Source organism: Sinohyriopsis cumingii, chromosome 11 (genome assembly GCF_028554795.1).
Source record: "Sinohyriopsis cumingii isolate HCF-2022 chromosome 11, ASM2855479v2, whole genome shotgun sequence".
NCBI lineage: Eukaryota > Metazoa > Mollusca > Bivalvia > Unionida > Unionidae > Sinohyriopsis > Sinohyriopsis cumingii.
In genome coordinates this window covers 14,103,235-14,119,073 of record NC_142971.1, presented here as the reverse complement: position 1 = coordinate 14,119,073, position 15,839 = coordinate 14,103,235, and the positions used below count along the sequence as shown (strand labels likewise).

At 36.0% G+C, this 15,839-nt stretch overlaps 1 protein-coding gene across 1 annotated transcript in view; it reads right to left on the bottom strand.

Annotated features, from left to right (window-relative positions):
* LOC149787637 (cleavage and polyadenylation specificity factor subunit 3-like) overlaps positions 1–15,839 on the bottom strand; it is an 83,934-nt gene that overhangs the window by 49,316 nt on the left and 18,779 nt on the right. Inside the window, exons 4-5 of the mRNA XM_089973813.1 lie at positions 9,824–9,952; positions 1,105–1,189 (exon numbers count right to left, since the gene is read on the bottom strand). Of these exons, the coding sequence (XP_089829939.1) occupies positions 1,105–1,189; positions 9,824–9,952 (214 nt within the window). The remainder of the gene's footprint in view (positions 1–1,104; positions 1,190–9,823; positions 9,953–15,839) is intronic.

Sequence of the window (15,839 nt, the reverse complement as noted above, 5' to 3'; positions counted from 1 at the left end):
CCCAATGCATAAAATTACTCTCTTGAAGCCCCAATGCATACAATTATTCCCACAAAGCCCCAACACATAAAATTACACACAAGAAGCCCCAATACATACAATTACTCCCATGACATCCCAATAAATACAATTACTCCCCCAAAACTCCAATGCATAAAATTACTCACCAAGAAGCCCCAATTGATAAATTTACTCCAAAAAAAGCCCAATGCATACAATTATTCCCCAAAACAACCCAATACATACAATTATTCCTATGACATCCCAATACATACAATTATTCCACCAAAACCCCAACACATACAAATACTCCCAAGAAGCCACAATATATACAATTACTCCCAAAACACCCCAATCCATACAATTATTCCCCCAAATCCCCAATATATACAACTACCCACAAGAAGCCCCAATACATACAATTACTCCCAAGAAGTCCCAATAAATACAATTACTCACATGACATCTCAAAACATACAATTACTCACAAGCCCCAATATATACAATTACTTCCAAGAAGTCCCAATAAATACAATTACTCCCCCAAAACTCCAACACATACAATTACTCTCAAGAAGCCCCAATATATACAATTACACCTAAGAAGTCCCAATAAATACAATTACTCCCAAGAAGCCCCAATACATACAGTTACAAGAAACCCCAATACATTCAATTACTCTATAAAAAAAAACAAGACATATAATATTTACTCCCATGCAGCTCTAATAATGCAACATTTACTACCAAGAAGCCCTAATCATAAAATAATTATTCCCAAGAAGCCTTAATACATAAAACATTTACTAAAACTGTCAATCATAGAAGTAATTAGAAAATTTCAAGTGAGACTCTAACTTATTGCCTGGTATTGAACACAAATGGATTACATTCATCATATTCATCAACTAATCTTTTCATTTGTGAATGAATTTAACATAGAACAATGAAAATTGAGAAAGGTATCTTTTCCGCCAAACTGGAAAATAATGTAAATATCAGCTGTTACAAACCAATCTATTCAAAATGTTTTATTTGTCCATTTTCAAGTCCAGTTGTAATTTTTTCCACCATATTGTGCTCAATAGAAAATTGTGATCTTACCTGATGAAAGTTAATGGTCTCAATTTTGTCCATACTGTTTTCAATGTCTTTGTCTGTGTACAGCATGTCTTCAGTAGCTATATTACTGAAAAACAAGCGCATAATGGACTGTATATTATAAGCCAATTGCATGTCTTCAGTAGCTATATTAATGAAAAACAAGAGCATAATGGACTGTATATTATAAGCCAATTGCATGTCTTCAGTAGCTATATTATTGAAAAACAAGAGCATAATGGACTGTATATTATAAGCCAATTGCATGTCTTCAGTAGCTATATTACTGAAAAACAAGAGCATAATGGACTGTATATTATAAGCCAACTGCATGTCTTCAGTAGCTATATTATTGAAAAACAAGAGCATAATTACTGTATATTATAAGCCAATTGCATGTCTTCAGTAGCTATATTAATGAAAAACAAGAGCATAATGGACTGTATATTATAAGCCAATTGCATGTCTTCAGTAGCTATATTAATGAAAAACAAGAGCATAATGGACTGTATATTATAAGCCAATTGCATGTCTTCAGTAGCTATATTATTGAAAAACCGCTCCAGTGGCCTAGTGGTTAGAGCGTCCACCCTGGATGCGGGAGGTAGTGGGTTCGAACTTCCACCGAGGCATACCAAAGACTTCTAAAAATGGTACTAACAGCTGCCTCGCTAGGTGTTCAGTATTAAGAAGTTAGTGTTAGGACTGGTCGGCCTATGTCAGAATAATGTGACTGGGTGGGACATCATGCTACATGTCTGCGGTATGATGCCTCAGTGCGAGACATCACTTTAAACTGCCACAATGCAGACATCATAGCAATATGACTGGAAAATTGTTAAAGCTACGTTAAAAATCTAAATCACACACACACACATATTACTGAAAAACAATGATAGCCTGTATATTATTACTCATTGCATGTCTTCAGTAGCTATATTACTGAAAAACAATGATGGACTGTATATTATATGCCCATTGCATGCTTAAAAGTCCTCTATACATGCATATTGACTCTAAAGATCACTGACAAACAGTCCTGAATGACCCTGACCATCAGGCACCAAAATCAAAGTGCAAATCATCCACAATGGAACTTATTCAAGAAAAAAGTTATACTTTTCTTTGAATCACATTAACCTTGATTTTGTGTCATTTCACCCCAATGTTATAAGGCTTCGTCTTTATCTTAAATGTAAGCATTTCACAAACTTTGGTCAAAGTAAGTTGTATAAAAGTTATCATGAAAACTTCATTTTCCTTCTTCTAGTCACTGACTCTGACCTCTGACCTTCTGACCAAAATCTATAGGTTTCTTTCCTTATTCAAAGCATAAACTCTCCATGAACTTTGGTAAAGGAACATGGCCACTAACTGAAAATTTTGATGTAGAAGCCATTTGTGACCTCTGACCTTTGATCTCCAAATCAAATTTTGCCTTTCTTGTCTCAAATGCAAATCATCCATAAAGTTTGGTTATGAGCTGCAACAGGGGGCTCTAATTATTTTGTGAAAACTGTTTTCCTGCTTGCAGTCCCTGTGACCACTGGACATTCTTTGAGACAAATGCAAGCCATCTACACAGTCATTTCATGCCATGTGGTAAACAGCTTAACTGGTTTTGTGGAAATATTTTTTCCTTCTTTCCCAGTTTCAATTCTGTGACTTTTTCACCCCAAAATGAATAGGTGACTTGAATTCTCAAAAACAAGCCATCTACCAAATTTAGTAAAAGTAGGCAATAAAGAACTCAAGATATGCAGAAACCATCATTCATTGTCCTTTCAATTGTTGACCCTAAAACCAATAGCTGTCTTACTCACCTCAAATGCAAGTTATTAGAAAGCTACCTTGTATACAATTAAAGTTATTGAATGGAAACAGTTTTCTTTCTTTCACTCCCATGACATTGCACCAGGGATCGTCCTGGGCTTCGCCAATGTCGCAAATTGCAATTTTTTTCCCTTATTGGCGAAGAAATATACCATCTGGCAATTATTTTGGTAACAACCTTTTTAGCTGTTTAATTTGTACATACAATCATGGATTTGGAGTGGAGAAATTCAAAGGGACCACGAAAGAAAGCCACAAACTTGGATACACAATGCACTGGAATCTATAAGTTACAAAAACAAATCATTTGTTCGTATTGTCAAACCCATCTTTACAGTGCATTGTTACATCATAATCCGCTTATGTTGACATCTGGCCTGAGTACTGTATTCTATGATACACTCAGTCATACTACCAGATTATACCTACAATTGACCGACTTCTAAAGACATGAACAGAAACAGCTAAAAATAAATTGAATGACGGATAATCCATGTTTTTTAAATAAATGTACCAATAAAATAGTTTTGCTGAAGCTTCAGAGAAAACTGATTATCTATGAAGTACTGATTGCTGTGTATAAATACAAAGCAAATGGAAAAAAATCTCAATCTGAATTATACAATGTCAACAGTGCAACTTTATCATGGGTAAACAAAAGTTAGACGTTGCGTGTTCATCGTCTCATCCTAAAAGTAAACAAAATTAACAGCATTTGGATTTAGTGCAAATCATCAGACAACACAGTCACTAAACTTGATTTTATACCCCTGACAGTCCAACATCATCTACATGCAGTGATGGTAGTAATGCTTCAAATGCAAAAATTCCCGAAAATTTCTCAACAGCTGGAAACTTGGGCGTCCATGGTTAAGATGTGATATAAAGTTAAAGCAAGTGTTCCATGATATGTATCAAGGCACAAGTCGTCAATTAATTTACAACTGGTTGTGATATTTAAAAGTGTGACACCAAACATGAATCTAGGTGGGGTAAGTAATATATGTTAATTTTGTTAAATAATTCCTAGAAATCCGAATATGTTCCAACAATAAATCACCCTTCTATGTTGAAGGTTCAAATGTACAGATGATTTCCGAAGAATTCAAATAGTCTTTGAATAAATTTAGTTAATACCGTACAGTTATTCTTGTGTGACAAGCAAAAAATAAATCTTTTCAAAAACCAGGTTGGGAGATTGAATCTGAAAACATGCAGATTGGGACCTACCATCGGGAAGTTTTTTTGCAGAATATTTAAGCATTGTTTTCACTAAATATTCACTGATGTGTTTGGGTACAATACACATGAAATTCTCAAAGGACACGCCGTTTGTCCATGTGGAGTGCGTTATTCCCCCCCCCCAAAAAAACGTGTCCCCATTTCATATTCTGGTTAGCTGTGCCCATAGCTAAAGGTTAGACTCAAGCCTCTTCGACATACTCCAAAAAGAAACCGCCTGATCTACAGTGAGTGAAAGCACTAGCAACTGATTGACAAATGTTTCTCCTTCTTTTGAAAGCAAGCTACTAACAAAGTTTGGTAATGATAGATGACAGAAAACTTAAATCATTATGGAAATGACATTGGTAACATACAAACTGATGTACAGATGGATGAATGGACAGATGGAGATCATAACATGATATGCGCTGCCTCGTGGTTAAATATATATTACAAAATCAGCCAGTACCATAAAACTACCTGCCATAATATGCCCTATGAGCTATTTGCATATGGTCACATAGGTTAAAACTACATACACTTTTAATAACAACATACTCCTCAAAAATTAAAGCAGAATGTGTTAAAATAAACAACTCAGATTTTACATATTTATTTACAATGTAATGATTATTAGTTTAGATTTAAATGTTCTTTACTTATTCATGTAATAATGGTGCATGTGTGTGATTTGGATTTTTAACGTAGCTTTAAAAAAAATTCAGTCATATCGTTACAATGTCTGCAGAACGACAGTTTCTAGTGATGTCTAGCACTGGAGCATCATGCCGAAGACATGTAGCATGATGTCCCACCCAGTCACATTATCCTGACACCAGGCAGACCAGTCCTAACACTAACTTCTTAATGCTGAACGCCAAGCGAGGCAGCTGTTAGTAACATTTTTGCAAGTCTTTGCTTTGACTCAGCCGAGGATTGAACCCACAACCTCCCGCATTCGAGCGGAATGCTCTAACCACTAGGCCACCAGAGCGGTCTCATGCAATAATGGAATTCTTTTATGAGATAATCTATCTAGTTCCCTATGGTTGGTAGTAAACGGGATACCCATTGTTTCTGTACAGAATTTAACTACTGTATATACTTGCTTATAAGATGTATCCAACTGCTTTATGTGATGACAGCAAATCTGGGTCTGTGCACTTTCTAAGGAGTAATCAGTGGAACAAACAACAAAGACCCTGATCTGTCATTGCATTATATTACAGTAAAAACTGTTATGAGCAACCTCTGCTATGAGCGACCACTTGTCAACCTGTCATTTCTGACCACAACTGTAATGCACAAATCAATTTTATTATATAAACGCTGTTATGAGCGACCACCTGCTGAACACAAACAGCACCCGTGATGTCTTAGCAAAATATGCAAGTTGACAACGCTATGAATGACCACATCGCAAAAAACAGATTGACACCACTGACCTTGACTTAATCCTTTGTAAACATGAGAGCTCAGGATACATGTATGCAAAAACAAAGTGCACATTAAATAACACATAGCGTGATAAACACCACTAACCATCATTTAATCCTTTGTCAGAAAGACCGCATAAATAGTAAAGCCTGTTCTAATAAGGTATTTTTTAAATTTTATTTGGCTAGCTACCAGTTTTGTGACATTTACAAGTCCAGCATATGTTGTCATTTGTAAACTGCAGTAAACCAGACTAAAGTATGTGACACTAACCACCAATGTAGTGCCGAAGTCACGTGAATAGCCAGTAAGATCAACCATTTTTTCATTAATGGGAGTAATGATGGACATATGCAGTCAATTTAGAGGTTTGTATTTTTTCTTTATCTTTGTGAAAACCCACACAACGCCGGTAGTCCTAATGTCCCAGAAAGAAATCTATTGAAAGGGCTTCAGTGTTGGGTTGAGTACATTGTTTGTCGTTCCAGTTAATCCATAATGCCTGGGGGGTGAATGAGCTCCTTGTCTTTAATACTAGTAAGTGAGAATCATTTCCAGATTCTTTTAATTTTATTTTTTATTTCTTTTGTTAGTGTTTCACCAAGCCACCATCTGTTTACCTTACCTGGGTGCAGATGGTTGCAACTTTGTTTATGAAGCTATAATGCTGGTGATTTAAACTTTGTCTGAAAATAAATGTATGGCTTCTTGATGAGTTAATTATGTCTTTTGGTTTCATTCATTGGTACATAATATATGTTTATTCCACATTTCCCCAAAATGTGATAAAATCTAGTCATTATTACGTCAACACTAATAACAATGGCAGAACCTCCGATGAAAAAAGAAAAAGTCTAACACTGGAAGAAAGAATTAATGCAATTGAAAGAAGTGAAAAAGGGGAGACTGCTTGCAAAATAGCAGCCAGCTTAAATGTTGGTAAAACTCAAGTTCAGAATGTTATCAAAGACAGGGAGTCCATTAGAAACAAATGGCAGAAAGGTGCACAAGCACAGAGGAAATATGCCACGGCATGACGGACAGTGTATGGAGATCTAAACAAGCAAGTATGGGAGTGGTTTTGTGTTGCAAGGAGTAAAAACATACCATTAAGTGGAAAGTTGATTCAAGAAAAGGCAAATATTGTCTCAGCAGAACCGAATTATGATGACTTAGCTGCATCAAATGGATGGCTGGAGAGCTTCAAAAATAGATACAATATCACAGCAAGTGTGCTCAGTGGAGAATCAGCTGATGTGAATTTACAGACAGTTGATGACTGGAAAATAAGACTACCATTCATCACAGAAGGGTATAACCTATTTTTAATGCTGATGAAACAGGACTCTTTTACAGAGGACTACCTGACAGGTCCCTAGTGCAGAAAGATGATGTTCGCAAAGGAGGGGAAAAAAAGCAAAGGAGAGGTTGACACTATTCTTAGCATGTACTGCAACTGGAGAAAAACTGGACCCCGTAGTTACAGGCAAATCATGCAAATCCAAGATATTTTAGTTCATTTAATTTAAGATCTTTGGGTGTTGCCAATGAATCCAACAGAAAGGCCTGGATGACATCAGACTTCTTTTGTAACTGGTTTGTAACTGTCAACAAAAAAATATGAAAAGGAAAAATCAGAACATTTTAATCATCGTTGAAAAATGCAGTGCAGATTTTCAGTTTAGCCATGTAAAACTGGTCTTTCTGACCCCAAATACAACATCTAAACTACATCACTGTGATGCAGGGGTAATTCAGGCTGTACAAATTAAACTGCTGCAACACATTCTTTCCAAAATGGATGACTACTCTACAGCAACTGAAAATCTAAGACTTATCTAAGACTGTCATTGTTCTGGATGTCATTTTATGGATTAAGTCAGTGTGGGTTGCTCTGTTTCCATACACCACTGAAAGGTGTTTTGCAAAGTGTGGCTTTTCTGTCACTGTTGAAGCGATAAAGCCAGAGAGCAAAGAGAGTTAACAAGACGTGCAACCATCAATGGAACCTCTTTTCAATGGCATGACATTGGAAGAATATACCGATGTGGACTACTGTCTAGAAACTTTTAATGTTTTCTCAGGGCCACACTGGAAGAAGGATATTCTTCAGAGAGGTAAATCAGGTACTTCTCCAACTATGGACAGAGATAGTGATAATGAGTCATCTGTTGGTGAAATTCTAACTCAGGTTATTTCACATTCTATAGTCATAGAACATTTAAAGGAGATTAAACAATATGCTTTCCAACATGGCAATCCCAAACTTTTGCTTCTTTGCTCAGAAATGGAGATACATGTTCAGAACAAACAGCTAAGTAAAAAATGTCAACAAAGACGTATAATGGATTTCTTAAAAGAAAAGTGATTAAGTGCATAGAATAAGATATATATGTCATAGCTAACTGTGCAGTTTTTGTTACATTTGAAATAACTCTAAAATGTATGGCCATGTGAAGTTACCTTATGAATATGATAAATATTACCTTTGTTCATTTCACAAATAATATACATGTACATGTACTAATATATCAGTGTTTCCCTTTACACACATTTGTGCGTCAGGGACACACACTGGAGAAAACTGATGCACACATTTTGTTGCCATGCTTTTTTTTTATGCAAAGGATTTTCATAATGTGATCAGGATTTATTTAATACCCAATGCATTGGACGATGGATGGCATCATATATACTTTGAGCACAGGCATTGACTGGTTCCCCACTTTGTTTGCTCCCTGCCTTGCGCTCGTCTATTCGTATAGCAGAGTGCAACGCAGGGAATATATGAAACAATGAACCAGACTAGCATAGGCAATGTTATGACAGAGTAGCTTCCCCATATCTCACGAGCTCTCATGCGATTTCCCTCGAGCTCAGCAAGCTGTCATCTAGATGTTTAACCTCACTGCTTGTCACGCTAGAAAGCGATCTCCAGATTAAAACGTCGTGCACTAAAAATCATTAGCGAAGAAAGTAAAAGAAGCAGAACATAAAAGAGTAAATGTGGATCTAACTTTAATGAAAAATAGAGAAAATAATTCCCTTGACTGGAATACGGCACATCCATTAGGATTACTGGTGTGACTTCTGATCGCGTGATTGTGAAGACTGCAAAAGTGAATAATCCTTTCGTGACAGGGTTTTAGAATTTTAAAAGATCTGCCCTCATTCGCCACAAGATATCTGGAGAACACATTATAACCCAAGACATTCTTTAACAACAAAGAAATAAGTAAACTTGCAGTGACAAATGCGTTATTTGGATTACCAAGTCAGCGGGCCATTGCAGATTTTGTTGGTTTTTAACTTTGCTGCAATAAAAGAAAGATCTTAAAGTTCAAGTGTAACTTATTAGAAAGATGAATCATTATCCTCCTTGATATTTGGATAAATGTGTTCTAGGACAAAGTACAATGAAACCGATGATAGTACACATTTTATGAAAGGCAGTAAATTAACTGCCATTTGGTTAAAAGATTTATTTGGCTTTTTGTATTGGCTTATATGTAATGTGTTGGGCCATAATACTGCTTCATATTGATTATAAGGAGACTGTCAAAAGTACGACTTTAAAAGAAAAATGAACTAATAAAATTATTCTTTGAATGGATAATGTACTTGTTTGTTAATTGTGCATGTTGGTTTATTTGTATGTTTAGAGAGAGAGAAAGTGAGAGAGAAAGTACGAGTCCTATGAAAAATTCAGTACATTTTTGACCCCCACATTTTTTATTTGACCCCCAGTTCTGACACCAATTTTTTTTTTACCCTCAATTTTACACCTTTGGGGGATACACTGAATATATGTACATATTCATGTGATTTTCAAATATAAATTTGATTCACGTTGTTTGATAGATGTATATCTTTATTGTACAAAGCTATTTTGAGAGGAATGCATGCAATATTTAACAAGATGTATGAATCAAGGATATGATATGTACAGTGAGTATGGGTATTTTTTCTTCTTCAACAATGCTAACTACTGACCCTGGAAACCAGTCCATTTTCACACACCTCTTATGGGAGACTACCTGTCTTGAGAGACCACTTTTGGTTGGCAGAAGGGGTGCTCTCTCATAACAGGTTTTACTGTATAGCAGATCAGGATCTTTGTAGTTTGCAGTTTGACTTGACTTATAAGAATGGCTATGGGTATAAATACATGCAATTCGTAATTTGAAACAATAACCAGAGACTTCACACAGAATTTCAATTAACTGACCTGACTTTCACGTAGTCTGACAACAGCCACCTATAAATGGCTTTGGTGGCATGGGTCATGAAACATCGACCTTTGAACCCAGTCTTCTGCAAAAAGTAGGGTAGAGCACCACAGTGGTCCAAGTGAAAACTGAAAGGGTAGAATTTGAAAAGTTTTAATAAAATGTAACAAATGATCATACAAATTTGCAGTGTCCCATCATGAGTAATCCAAATACTACAAGAAAAAAGTTTGATGTGATGCTAACAATGGGTAATTCTTCTCTAAATGAAATGTGACTGTTACAAATAAGCCCCACCAAACTATAACCTTTTTTTTATCACCTAACAGCTTTCAGGGTGTAACACACAAAACTACCGCATATACTCACGTATAAGCCAAATAATTTAGTTAAAAATAAAGGCCTGGAAGAAGGGTAGGGTCGGCTTATCCACGGGCCAATGTATAAACTTTAGAGTTTTTAGGTTTTTTTGTTGACTACTGTAATGGCTGTAAATCTTGGGACATGAAACAGTAATTTTTTCCATGTCCTAACACATAGGCAGGTAAAAAAAAGTAACTTTCGATGACCCAACAATTACTAAACTGTTATAAAGTACTATGATTGATTTTGTTATTATTTTGCATGTGCATATTTTCTGATTTCTCCAATACGAAGTTAATCAATGGTAAATACAGACTTTATAATTCGTGGGCCAGTTGAGTTTACCAGGGAGACCATGCTGAACCATAATGTGCAGTACTTACACAGTGCAAAGCGTCACTTAAATCCTTACTTATTCCCAAACATAGATGCAGATTTTGCTTTATTCACTGTTTCGAACAAATTGCATTCTTCCAGACAGCATTTCAGCTAGTCCTTAATAGCTGTTTCATTTACATTTATGTTTAGAAGAAATGAAAATTGAAGACCTAATGTAATAATCTGGAGTTCAATGCACAAATCGGAATATGAAATCAGGAGGTAGGTGCGGAGACCCAAAGTTTTTCCCCCCTCCCAGCATGAAAGTTGACAGGTATGGTGTATGGTTGCTTACATCAAAGCAAACAACAACTCAGCTTTTACGGTATTAGCATAATTTTCAAAGCATTATTTCCAAACTTTATTATTGTATTTTGGAGATATCATAAAAGTTGAGCACAATGGTACCCATGATTTGACTCCAAAGGATTTACTTAATTCATCGCGTAATCGAACCTACAATGTACATGCAGTGGCCCCATTATGTAAATATGTTCAATAGCCTAACTGCGAGCGTTGAATCGAACCGTATTGTTTGTTCATTGTGTTGTCATACTGGGATTACATTTTAATGAGTTTAGTTATTTACAATTTCAAGGCAAAGTAAAAACGTAATTACCGGTGCACTGATATAAAATGTCCAATGCAATAAGTCATAAACAAACAATAATCGAGTCAAAAGGGAGAGGTAGAGTTTACAGGAACTCACTATTGCTAAATTCTTGACATTGTTCGATCAAATTATACACATATCTATAATTAGGCAGAAACAATAAGAAAACAGAAAATTAAAGTACTTTTCAAACAAGTTTAAACCATTTCTTTTTAAAAATCCTGCACGCAAAGCTCAAGATAAGTATAAATGTAATTTTTATAAATACAAGTTTTAAATATAAGTTTGCCTAAATAAATGCATTTAGAACTTACCTCGTGCATCTTGAGATGCCTTGGAGTTGTAAGTCGGCTTATATGCGGGTCATGCACTTTTTAATCTTTATACCTGTTCAGCTTGGAGGTTGGATTATACGCAAACGGGCTTATACGCGAGCATATATGGTACCATACATTAAAATTATCATGTCTTAGCAATAGATTCACAATTTCGAGGTTCTTACCTTGGAACAACATCTGAGCTCTTTTTAGAACTAATTAAACAATCAATGTAAATAAATATAGTCAAAACATACAGCTCTCCCTCAATTTAATACGGTAGTTGGCTTTGACATCTGTCAACTGTGTAATGACAAAAAATTGATACATGTACAGCTCTCCTAGTGCACCAAAGCCACTCTCGCAGATCATTGACTTTGCAAACACAAAGCCACTCTCGCAGATCACTGACTTTGCAAACACAAAGCCACTCTCGCAGATCATTGACTTTGCAAACACAAAGCCACTGTCGCAGATCATTGACTTTGCAAACACAAAGAGCAGCTTACTGCAGGTCATAGTTTATTGACACATAGACCAGCCTATTGCAGTTCATAGTTTGTAGACACATAGACCAGCCTATTGTAGGACTTAGTTTACTGACACAAAGACCTGCCTATTGTAGGTCTTAGTTTACTGACACAAAGACAAGCCTATTGTAGGTCATAGTTTTTAGACACAAAGACAAGCCTATTTTAGATCCTAGTTTATTGACACAAGGACCAGCCTATTTTATGTCAAAGTTTATTGACAAAAAGACCAGCTTATTGTAGGTCGTAGCTTGTAGACACAAAGATCAGCTTATTGATTGCCATAGTTTATTGACACAAAGACCACCCTACTGTAGGTCATATTTTATTGACACAAAGACCAGCCTATTGCAGTTCATAGAGTATTGACACAAAGATGTGCCTATTGTAGGTCATAGTTTATAGACACAAAGACCAGTCTATTGTAGGTCTTAGTTTACTGACACAAAGACAAGCCTATTGTAGGTCTTAGTTTATAGATACAAAGACAAGCCTATTTTAGATCCCAGTTTATTGACACAAGGACCAGCCTATTGTAGGTCATAGTTTATTGACACAAAGACCAGTCTATTGTAGGTCTTGGTTTATTGACACAAAGACCAGCTTATTGTAGGTCATAGTTTATCAACACAATGACCAGCCTATTTTAGATCATAGTTTATTGACACAATGACCAGCCTATTGTAGGTCATAGTTTATTGACATAAAGACCAGCCTATTGTAGGTCATAGTTTATAGACACCAAGACCAGCCTATTGTAGGTCATAGTTTATAGACACCAAGACCAGCCTATTGCAGTTCATTGTTTATTGACACAAAGACCAGCCTATTACAGTTCATAGTTTATTGACACAAAGACCAGCCTACTGCAGTTCATAGTTTATAGACACAAAGACCAGCTTTTTGTAGGTCATAGTTTGCAGACACAAAGACCAGCATATTGTAGGTCATAGTTTATTGACACAAAGACCTGCCTATTGTAGGTCATAGTTTATTGACACAAAGACCAGCCTATTGCAGTTCATTGTTTATTGACACAAAGACCAGCCTATTACAGTACATAGTTTATTGACACAAAGACCAGCCTATTGCAGTTCATAGTTTATAGATACAAAGACTAGCTTATTGCAGGTCTGTTTATTGACACAAAGAGCAGTTTATTGCAGTTCATAGTTTATTGACACAAAGACCAGTCTATTGTAGGTCATAGTTTATTGACACAAAAACCAGCTTATTGTAGGTCATAGTTTATTGACACAAAGACCAGCTTATTGTAGGTCATAGTTTATTGACACAAAGACCAGCTTATTGTAGGTCATAGCTTATTGACACAAAGACCAGCCTATTGTATGTAGGTCATAGTTTATTGACACAAAGACCAGCTTATTGTAGGTCATAGTTTACAGACACAAAGACCAGCCTATTGCAGTTCATAGTTTATAGACACAAAGACTAGCTTATTGCAGGTCTGTTTATTGACACAAAGAGCAGTTTATTGCAGTTCATAGTTTATTGACACAAAGACCAGTCTATTGTAGGTCATAGTTTATTGACACAAAAACCAGCTTATTGTAGGTCATAGTTTATTGACACAAAGACCAGCTTATTGTAGGTCATAGTTTATTGACACAAAGACCAGCTTATTGTAGGTCATAGCTTATTGACACAAAGACCAGCCTATTGTATGTAGGTCATAGTTTATTGACACAAAGACCAGCTTATTGTAGGTCATAGTTTATTGACACAAAGACCAGCCTATTGTAGGTCATAGTTTATTGACACATAGACCAGCCTATTACAGTTCATAGTTTATTGACACAAAGACCAGCCTATTGCAGTTCATAGTTTATTGACACAAAGACCAGCCTATTGCAGTTCATAGTTTATTGACACAAAGACCAGCCTATTGCATTTCATAGTTTATTGACACAAAGACCAGCCTATTGCAGTTCATAGTTTATAGACACAAAGACCAGCCTACTTAGGTCAGTTTATTGCCACAAAGACCAGCTTATTGTATGTCATAGTTTATAGACACAATGACGAGCCTATTGATTGCCATAGTTTATAGACACAGAAACCAGCCTATTTTAGGTCAGTGTATTGATACAAAGACCAGCATACTGTAGGTCATAGTTTATCAACACAAAGACCAGACTGTTGTAGGTCATAATATGTTGACACAAAGACCAGCTTAAAGCAGGTCATAGTTTATTGACAGAAAGATCAGCTTAAAGTTGGTCACAGTTTACTGACAAAATGACCAGTATATTGTAGTTCATAGTTTATTGACACAAAGACCATTACTAATGTAGGTCATAGTTTATTGACACAAAGACCAGCCTATTGCAGGTCACGATTTTTTGACACAGAGACCAGCTTATTGTAGATCATAGTTTATTGACACAAATACCAGCCTAGCCTAATGTAGGGTATAGTTTATTGACACCTGGATGACAGCATTGACACTAAGGATTAGCGGTGGTATGCCTTATGTACATGTATATGCCACCACTCTTGATTTGTTGCTGTCCAAATGTCAAGAAACAATGGCCGATAATATTCTTTAGTATTTGTCATGTGAAACTAGCAGCATGAGTGCTTCAATGCAGCTCAGAGTGTATTATTCAATCACCAGTGGGAAAGTGAGTCACCGACTGATGCAGATTTACGTAATATAGCTAAAAATAAGGTAAATTAAAACAATTAAGAGTCACATTGCTTTGAAATAAGTTCGATTTAAGAATAAATTCATTCAGCTGTATTTACAAGTGAATTGAGACAACACTGATCACCTGAATCAGCTGGATAAATAGTGAACTGACACATTCATTTCTCAATGGAGTCATCGAAGAAAAGAAATAAATAAGTTGGATGTTTAAAAGCGATTTAAATCTGGTGAAATGCAAAGTCAAGTAACTATGGACTAATATTGTGCTAAGAGAACAGCTTAAATCAGCTGATGGTGTTCAGAACTGGATCAACAATGATGATGTGTGCCCCACTGTTTAATGTAAGTCTGGTACAGAAATCATCCAGATTTTCTAAAGCGACAAAATAAGAAACTAATTGTTTATAGTAAAATGTTTCTTCACGAATGCTTACTCAATCATAATACCTTAGGAGAACTACTACTTCCTTGCAAATCCAATCCTTCCAGACAACACTTTTGACTAAAAAAAGCTAAAAGTTATCTGCACACCTAATTGGCAGTTGGGCAGAGTTATCTCCCCTTGATATTGGGATTGGCAGCAAAACCCAAGAATATCTCAGTTACTACTGGAGTGTACAGCACATTATATCAATGTAACTGCTGGGAGGATGTATGTATATTACGACTGGGTAAGTATTAGTGAAGAAACAAATTTTACTAGAAAAAATTAGTTTCTTCTTCAAATATGTAATCCAATCAAAATACCTTAGGAAAATAGGTAAGAGATGGTGGGAGGTACATCCCCAAACCACAGAGATGACACCTCTGGTCCCCTAAGGTATGTGAAAAGAGAAAACTTTCCCTCTCACAAATCTAGCTGAAGTTGTGAAGCCACTGCTCAAACAGCTGTTGAATGACCTGGAAACCTGTTCCACCATGACTATAGGTCCCACCAGACTGAGTTCCCTTTGGGATAAAAGATCTTTGAGGTTAAAACTGAAGAATTGTGGACTCAGATCTCAGATCTCCATCCCAAGGCACAGATAATATGAGCTTGAGAACAGTTCCAGTCAAAGACAATGCTTGTGGCAACCTATCTAACCTTATCTGCCAAACTGTGTAACAAATTCATCTGAGCTTAAGTTATTTCTTGAGATTGGT